Source organism: Limulus polyphemus, unplaced genomic scaffold, assembly GCF_000517525.1.
Source record: "Limulus polyphemus unplaced genomic scaffold, Limulus_polyphemus-2.1.2 Scaffold400, whole genome shotgun sequence".
Lineage (NCBI taxonomy): Eukaryota > Metazoa > Arthropoda > Merostomata > Xiphosura > Limulidae > Limulus > Limulus polyphemus.
In genome coordinates this window covers 83,344-93,354 of record NW_013666010.1, presented here as the reverse complement: position 1 = coordinate 93,354, position 10,011 = coordinate 83,344, and the positions used below count along the sequence as shown (strand labels likewise).

The following is a 10,011-nucleotide window of genomic DNA, read 5'->3' as shown; positions in this document are numbered from 1 at the left end:
TATATATATATATATATATATATATATATATATATACACACACACACACACACGTGTATTTTCATTGTCCTTTAAATACTCATGCCCAGCATATTTCCATAAATTATAGCTTTATGCATATAATTTCTCATCATGTAACTTGGAAGGAACTACATCATAATGGGATTGAGAAGTTTTTTGGTACATCAGTGATTTTATATACAAGTGTATATATTTTACAGATATTTTTATTACTGTTAAAGGACTTGATTTATCTGTCTTGTTTCTGTCAAGGGTCTTCTCAATGTGCTTTACTATGATTTACTTGGTTGTGATTAATTCTGTGAAAAAAAGTGTTTATTTTAATGAGTTACCCCATTCATCCACCTGAAATCTACAGAAAACCTTGACATACTCTCATTTTTCCTGACAATCACTAGTAGAGATGACAATGCACTCTACAAGGGCTGTGTGATTCCTTTAGCATCCACTGTATTTCAGCACTGGCTAAATCCCTGGTGTTCCAAGGAAGCCTGTGTAGTGGTTGTTTATTAGTAAGAGCATTTCCTGTAACTATGTGATGGCTAGTCATTTTTGGTTGATCCAGTTGACTGTCTGGTCTCAAAAATACATTGAAAAACATAAACAACAGGTCAATGAGTTTCTGAAACTGTGTTAAATCATGATTGCTTGCATGATACTTAACCAGTGACCTCACACACATTGGCAAATGAGTATCTGCTTTCAAACACTGTGCAACAAAAGTAATACCAGAGAGAGACTGGATAGCTGACTGCCTATAATTAAAGAAGAACACTGGGACTTCATTCTTCCTTGAACAGATTACTGTACAAGCTTATACTGCCTGCTTTCTTGGCAGTGTTTTTCAATGTTTTGTCTCTTTAACCACACTACATGGTGCCACTGAACTAGACCTCATCCATAACAAACCATTTGTGTATACACTCTTGTAATCCACTGTTTCTGGGCCTGTTCTGGCTGCCATCAGATGGTTTACTAATAGAAATACAGCTCACTTGTTCCACAAGCAAAACTAACCAACAATTTCTGCTATAGATCTAGTTTGAGGATATCAATGCTAAAACCTAGGTTGGCAATGCTACCTTTATTCTGTGGTTGACATTACTTGGATGTAGTTAAGGAAAACAGTACTAACCACCTGTAATGATGGCTTCATCAAGAGTACCTAATACTCAGCAAGATCAACCACTGTTCAGGTATATTTAGATTCTGTATCAACCAGGAATTTCTTTTTTTACTCTTGTATTTTTACGGGCACATACCAAGTACCACTCGACTCTGAAAGAAATGGGCTGACCATCAAACCTTTTGGTGCAAGCTGCCTACTGCACCTCTCCAAGTCAATGGCTAGACCAATGTGAGCTCCATTACTTACCCAACAGAAGTAGCAGCAGCTAAAGTGCACTGTCAGTCCCCCTGCATCTGCTGTATAATTGGTTGAAACTGGTTACTTTACCTATCTGACTGCACATGAAGGTATGGGCATTTCACTTTGAAATAATCTTTCTGTATACACCCAAAGCAGATGTTTTGCTCCTTCCTTCAGATGTGATGTTTCAGCAAAGGCATCATCGGCTGTGACATAAACATCATGAGAGGAACAAAAAAACTCTGTCCATTAACTGCAAGCCAGATTGGTTGTGTTACAGCACTGAGATGTGTTGGTTGCTCCTATCTCTAGATAATTTTCTTCAGTTACATTTTTATGTAATATATCAACATCCTCAATATAGCTAGAAATACCCAAGAGTTTAATATTATCATCAATCTATACTAATTTACTAATTATACCCCTATCACTTTCATTAATGTAAATAAAAGAAAGAAAGGTCCAAGCACTAACCCCAGAGATACTCCACTAACAATAAGGGTCCAGTTTGACTCCACTAATAACAACCTTTAGCTTTCTCTCATCCAACACCCTGCAATCCAATTAACTAATCTTTTCCCAACTGTTACTAATGCTTTTGCTTAGGTAATATTTTGTGTTGTATATTATCAAAAACTTTTAAATAATCTATCGTCTGGAAACAAGTAAATAAAACAAACTCACTGGTATACCTTACTTCAACAACAAGAGATCAACATGCACGAGAATGTGTCTTGCGGCCAAAAAAACAACCTGCAGGACACACTGTATGTTATTAACAGGAGTGATAGTTTATCGATTTTCCACCTTCTATAGCTCAAACTGTGGTAATCCAAACTATCACATATTTTCAGTGGATGTGCTCTACTGGACTCCTTCACATATCAAATTTCAAGGTAATCCATTACGAAATACCTGAGATACATAACATCTCCAATTTTGATTAAGTTTCTTGCTTTTTTTTCTTCGCACCAAAAGCATGGAAACTTTATTTGACAGAAAAATATACTTAACTTTTATGGATTTTTTTCCAAATTTGGGATACTGACAGATCTTTACAACCTACAATCATGAGTCTCATTTTGTGTAAATATAAGTCACATGTGCAAAGTTTTCAAAAAAACTGCTCAAATTTAATGAAAATTTTTGCACATGCTTCCACAAAAAGTCTTGTGAGCTATCAGTTTAACATTTTTACTACAGCTTCACCTAAGAGTAAAAGTGGACAGTTTTTGAGATTCAGATTAATGATAGCTGACTTATGGAAGCAAAACTATAAGCTGAAAACACATAAGTATTAGTTAGGCCAAATAAACTAGATTAGCAGTTTCTAGCTCAAATTTTCAAAAGAATCATACAGGTGGATGGTTATTATCGATTATTCATTGCTAATTTTTGAGCCCAAATTTACTAAATTTTGTGAAATTATCCTTATTAAAGAACATTTAGCATCACATGGTATTAGCTTAAGCAATTAGCATAAATACTGATGCTTGATGCACCTGTACTAATTGCATGGGAGTGATGACAAGACACTGTTAATCTAAATTCCATGGCATTATTATAAAGGAAGCTATTAACACTGTTTTAGAGAAGAAAAACTACCACCATATATTTTAAAAAATTTGGTTGATTCTGTAAAGTAAAGGTCTGTTCCAAATAATAGGGTTGCAAACTTATGGCTAATGTTGGTTATTATCGAGTGTCACTTTCTTATTTGGTGTGGTTTGTTAGTGTGTATTTTCAAAAGGTCATGATATCTAATCAAAAACATCTTAGGTATGAAAAAAAGGTGCAGTCAAAAAAGGATTCAGCATGTGACTTAAAGGAATGAAATCAAAATTGGTAGCCAAACTAGTACCTACACAATAAAGGCTTCATAAATTCATAGACAAACTTTATAAAGTCACATAAGTTACAGTACTTTTAGGGCATTCTATTTTAATGCATGATAATTATTTGTATTATAAAAAACATATATGAAATAAATTTAAATAATTTTGTGGACAACCAGCATTGTTACAAAAAGGAAGGTTTAGAGTGCCTCACCCATCAATTGCAAAAAGCCCAGATCCAAGCATATGCACAAAATTTCTTCCTTTTTTTTTATGTATATTTTTTTATTTATTGTTATAAAAGTAGGTGAAATGTAAAAATTAGAAACTTATTAGGTTAGATAAGAAAATACACTTGATACATTCAGAGTTATATTTCACGGATACAAGGATGGTCAGAATAACCAAGCCAGATACATAGTGTGAAGGAGTTATTAACATTACCATACAAATCACTGATAACAAAGTTCATTTGAATTCTCAGAATAATTAAATTTACCTACCTTCCACACACCTGAGCCACTAAATTACAGCCATAAGTATCTTGATGACAAGGAGTATGGGCACCACTGCTGCCAACCCAGAAAGTACTCTCTTTACCTTTTCTATTCTCAAATCCAAAGGTTTTCCAATCAACAACCTACTATGGAAAAATATACTTAGAATATGCAGCATAAACCATAAATACAGTACAAGAAATTACAAAACTGAAATGGTGTCATCAACATTTTATATCCACAACATTATAAATCATCAATAGGTAGTACTTCATTTGTATTTGTACACTGTACATAACTTCAGGTTGACACTAGATGTAGCAACATATACAACCTTGCTAACTTGCTAAATGAGGTAGAAAAAGATGGTTAGAAAACAGATCAATTATCCTCAAAAATAGTAAATTTACCGAGCTTAAATGTATTTTCCACACAGTTCTGAAAAATCAAGTGTAAGTTTATCATATTAAATGAATGATAGACCATAAATATTTTAATACTACACCTATTCTATTTTTGAATTTGGTAGTTTTGTTTTAATTTTTTCCAGAAATGTTCCAGAAATGAAAAATGCAAAACCTGCTGATGCAATGATGGATTGTACATTAAAAACTAATTATATATATATATATATATACAATACACACACACACTGTAAAGACAGATATTTACAGTATGGTTCAGTTATCAACCCAATGAATTACAAAATAACAATAAAAATATATCAGACATGTTTAAACAACACTATTCTATTTTGTTTCTAATACTGAGACATAAAAACTAGCAAATCACATTACCTTGTTATTAATATGTATATATTTTTTGTAGTTCATAGTGAACTGCTCTTACAGAATAATGTGACCTCACACAACACAGTTTACTTTAATCATTTAAACATACAACAAGAAATGGGACCTACAGTTATAATTTAAAGATTTCCATGAAAACATTACATTACTATTTCTAAACATGTTGGCCTAGAATGTGAAAAGGATTCATTACGATAAACATAATCACTTAACTGTTAGTTTTAGCTAAATGTGAAATAAAATAATAAAAATTACGTAATAATTTGTTCACTTGCCATTTTGGTTTATTAAAGAATGGTTTTAATACTCATCTTTGAATACATACATTATGTACACTAGCAAAAGGAGGTTGGCAGTATACAGAATACAAAAAGTACTCATTATGATAAATTTAATCAATTAATTGTTAACATTTATTATTTATTTTTTTGCAGCAAATATACATATAATCATTCAAAGTATTTCATATAAAGCTTCAGTAATACCAATTATCACTTACTTTATTATAATGACTCCTTTTCGTAAAGTAAATGTCCTTTTTACACTCTAGGCCTACCATTTTAAAACATACTGTCATGAATAAGCAAATAACACAAAAATGTGCATGTAATAATAAGTTAATATAAAACAAAATGTACTAGTAAAAGAGAGGTACATCATTAAAATAACAAGAGTTGTTAGAAAATTAAGTGTTAAGATAATTAAACAAGGCAATGTAAAAATCACTTACAAAGTAATTAAGTTAAATTTAAATATTAGGAATATCACAAATAAGTTCAGTATATTTTAAAAATTTCATATAAACAAATTGTTTTTGTAGCACAGAATTTACCATTTTAATGATATAGAAAATATCTCATATCTGCACAAAACTCAAGATTTAAGGAAATTTGTTTTGTTTGATTCTTATAACCAAGCAGTAAGTTAGATGACCTAATCGTATTTCATAAAACTCAACCATTCAAGCATTAGTATTACCATAATCTCTAGGTCATCTATAATCAATAGTAAAGATATCTTACCTGCAGGATATGAGGAATACTTTCAAAAACCTTGGACATATAATTATAACTAGAGTAGCACCAATGGGTAGAAGGACTATATGATGCTAATGAACTTTCTTTGCTAGCAGTTTCATTCACCCAGTCAAAAAACTCCTGAAGAGAACATTTGATATAGTCAGCATCTCTTTCCCATCTTGGCTCTACTCCAGAAAGAATTAACAAATAAATTGTTAATTTCAGTTAAGAAATAGCATATATTTCCAAAATGAAAATTCATAAAAGTTGTTAATGTAAATTTAAATGTTCTTTGTACAATTAACTTACTAATAACAGTTTACATTTACAGCTTACCGATTTTCTTATATTATTTTTTACAGAACTCCTAATTTTTAAAGAAATAAATTTCTAAAAATTAACAATATTGCTATTTTCTAAGATAATTGTGATGAAAACAAATTTTCTGTAACTTACATTCTCCATGAAAGCTGCACTAAGTGAAAATCCTCAAGTTACATAAAAACTTAAGATCATTTAGAATGAAAGGAAAAAAAAATCCCACAAATATGTTTGTTAGATACACACAACTGTTCATTTTAAGTTTAATACAAGAGTATTATTTAGTTTATATCGTGTGAGCATTAAAGTAAAGTTATTTTTAGAAGTGATAGTTATTGCAAGTTTGCTTATGTAACTGTTTATGAATCATTTGTTGCTTAGTTCAATTGTTGTGAATTAACATCACATCACTCGAACCTCCTGAAGTTGTCTTGTTGCTTTAAGTGAGTACTGTTACATCATAATGTCTCGTAGTTTGTAGAAAGTTCCAGGCAATCAAGTAAGTTACGCTAGTGAAAGTAAAAGTGAAAAAGTGAACTTAAATTGCGTGACCGTCAATTTAGCTGTAGTTGGCAATTTCTAAAGTGACTTTCATAGTTTGCATTGTAACAACAGAGTAGAGGAGAATAACTTGTCTTGTCAAAGGGTGTTCTAAAGTAATTGAACCTGCCTATGTGGACTTTGACAAAAAGGAGACAATAAATTAAAGCTATGGATACAACTGTAATAACTAATAGTGTAACAAAGTTTTATGTTTGACTTGTTTTGAATATATATATATACAGGTTTTTTATATACATTTTAAATAATCCAAAAAATTATAAATTACTATATCAATACCATAGAATTCCCCTATAATTTATCAAGCATAGTAACTGTATTTGGGTCTAAAAAATATGAAACTTAAGAGCTCACTAAAGACTTACCTTATCCCCTTGAAATCTTATGTGAAAAGAACAAGATTAACACAATAACAAGTTAAAATGGCTGAGAAAACTGCTAGGGGGACATTCTGAGCTTTCAATTGGTTATGTATGTGTCATATATAGAAGTAATTGTATATAAGGGAGCATTTCCAAAAATGGGTGTGGGGCCAATGTGTTTGATTCAGTAGTGATATCTTAGCAAACAAAAAGTTTAATAGGTTCTTATTTTATATCCTAGCTTGTCAATATCAGTAGTTTCAGTTCCTAATTCATATGAAACTACAGAGTTTGTATTTTGACATCACAAAAAACTAATTTGAACCAGTGCTGTATTCAACATACTATGTGACACACAAAAATCAATATTTATTTATAAAATAAGAAATTAACTAACATATAATACTAAAATTTGAATTATAATCTACAATTTGATACTAAACTTATTGACAAAATTCATAAAATGGCAGTTCAATAAAATTTTGAATGCAAGTCAACAAATGGCATAACATGGCCTTTGACACATGACCCGTCACAATACGAATATTCAAATTAACCTTTTTACTAGCACATTCTGCTAAACCCCACAATAAGCATTACAAAAATATAACCAAACTTCTGCCTTGTATTGACCTTTCTTGCAAATAAAAAACATTTTAACAGTAAACATTATAATACTTATACTAGAAATATACTATAAGTCTCAGTCTTCAATGCTGTGTTGAGATTAACTAAATACACCTCTTTCTAGAAATCTCGTGATCCTTCTAGATATAGTGTAGTCTTGTATATAAAACCAGCCACGAAGCGACGAGGTAATGAGTAATTAGAGAGATAATAATGCAGTCAGAGAGTGTGTAATTGAACGGAGTATTGTTGAAGTTGAGCACGTGAGAAGTTTGTTATAGAGCGACTGTTGAAATTAAATGTATCGTAAAGTTGTATTCGGAAAGAATAAACCAGTTTTATTTAGAAAAGGACTTGTGTTGCTAAAGTTTCGTCGGAACGAATTTACGGAAAATTAACTAACGAACAGAGACGTAACAAACTGGTGTCAGAAGTGGGATAAAAAAAATGGAAACGAGAAGCGGCAAATCAAACTACAGCCTAGCAGACTTAATGGCAGCAATACAAGAACAGCAAAAGAAACAAGAAGAACGAGAAGAGAAATTACAACAGTTGTTAGAGGAAAAAGAAAAGAAACAAGAAGAACGAGAAGAGAAATTACAACAGTTGATAGAGGAAAAAGAAAAGAAACAAAAAGAACGAGAAAAGAAACAAGAAGAGAGACAACAGCAGTTGCAAGAAAACTTGCAACAGTGGCAGCTCAAGCAACAAAATAAACAAGATGAGAGATTACAGCAGCTGTTGGAGGAAAAAGAAAAGAAACAAGAAGAACGAGAAAATAAACAGGAAGAAAGTCTCCAACAACTACAGGAAAGTCAACAACAGTGGCAAGAAGTACAAATGGAAAACATTAGTAAATTTAAAAGCGAATTAAATACGTTAAAGGACAACTTATTGTCTTTTACACAATAAGGATACATTAACCATCGACTTAACCAGCCCCAGACAATGACAAGCCCCTTCCAGACCCTGCAGCTAAACCCTAATGCAGACATCTTCAGACCTGTTAGAAGTCACATCCCAAATATTAATGTCAGTAATAGGAGTGATTCAAGTTGTTGCTGAGGGATCAGTTCGTAGATGCCTTGGACAGTCCATAACTTAAGATACAAGTGAAGCAAGCACATCCCTCTACCATACAGGATGCAATGGCCAGAACCCAGCACAGAGGTACCAAGGACGGTACAGTCATCTAGATTCAAGGCCAGAAAATGTCGGCTATCAGAGAAGTTTGAGGGACTTTGCTGGCACTGTAACAAACCTGGGCACAAGAGAGCTCAATGCTGGCAACTTCAACACTGGAGAGATGCCAGAGCAGGAAAGGCTGCTACCCAGAAATGTTGTTGGAACTATGGAAAGCACGGACATTTGAGGAGCCAGTGTAGGAGGAATATTACGAACAAGTCGGCCTCAAGGAGACCAGTAGTGGTTGGTGTCGAGCGACGCTCGCCAACCCCCATCATGAAAGTCCCAACAGCTAGGTGTAAAATGCCAAGCACACACAGTGTCTATGTGACAGGAAAAAGAGATGGCCAAAGGTGCAACTTTGTCATAGACTCTGCGTCTCAGCAAACTCTTGTGAGCATCAAGGTGTTAGATAACGAAGCAGTACCAGAAGCCACGCAGAAGCTTTATGGTGTGACGGGACATTCTGCAAGGTTGTGGGGACCAGTGTGGGTAACTATTGAGTTCATGGGCATAAAGGACAGACAGAAAGTATACTTGGCTGACATGGAAGATGAATGCATATCAGGATTGGCCTATCTACTACCAAGGAAGTTTGTAATTGATTTTGATAAAATGACGTTTGGGAACAACAAAGGTCAAGTTCCGGTAACTGTTAAAAGAGAGGTTGAACTAATTAGATGCCATCAAGCTGAAGTCAAGCCAACTGAAAAAGTTGATGATGATGAAATGGAACAAAATACAGATATCAAAGCAGAACAGGAGAAAGACCAAGATCTGAAGCCAATGATTGATTTTCCAAAACACTTGCTTTTAGGGCTTAGACTAGACACCTTCTCCCAAACAGGGCGAGTGACAAAGCACTATTGGGCACAATGGGACCAGTTAAAGCTTGCAGATGGTATTCTTGTCCGGAGATGGGAAACTACCGATGGGAAAGTGACGACTTGGCAAACAGTTATACCGAGGAAGTTACGGGAAGTTGTGCTGCGTCAGTCCCATGATAATTTAACTGGAGGACATCTCGGAATCAAAAAGACATTGAGTCACATACGACAAAGATTTTATTGGATAGGTATGAGGCGAGATGTGGAAGAATGGTGCCGAACATGCAGTACGTGTAGTGCTAAAAGGGGACCCAAGCATACGGGACACTCACCTTATGAAGAGTTACCTGAGAGTGTGTCAGAATTTGTGAAAGTGTTATCGGAAAGGATGGATGATATCCACCATCAAGTGCATTTAAAGTTGGAAACGTCTGCTGATTCGATGAAGTTAACTTATGATAAGAGATCTACTGAAGTCACCTTTGTACCAGGAGACAAGGTATGGTTGTATAATCCCAGGAAGACCAAAGGGAAGTCTCCTAAGTTGTCTTCTCCATGGGAAGGCCCATATGACATAG

The 10,011-nt window shown here is 33.6% G+C and overlaps 1 protein-coding gene across 1 annotated transcript in view; it reads right to left on the bottom strand.

Moving 5' to 3' along the window:
• Positions 1-10,011, bottom strand: part of LOC106457975 (HSPB1-associated protein 1-like) — a 22,969-nt gene that overhangs the window by 7,808 nt on the left and 5,150 nt on the right. The window contains exons 2-3 of the mRNA XM_022384080.1: positions 5,554-5,735; positions 3,729-3,865 (exon numbers count right to left, since the gene is read on the bottom strand). Coding sequence (XP_022239788.1) covers positions 3,729-3,865; positions 5,554-5,735 — 319 coding nt within the window. The remainder of the gene's footprint in view (positions 1-3,728; positions 3,866-5,553; positions 5,736-10,011) is intronic.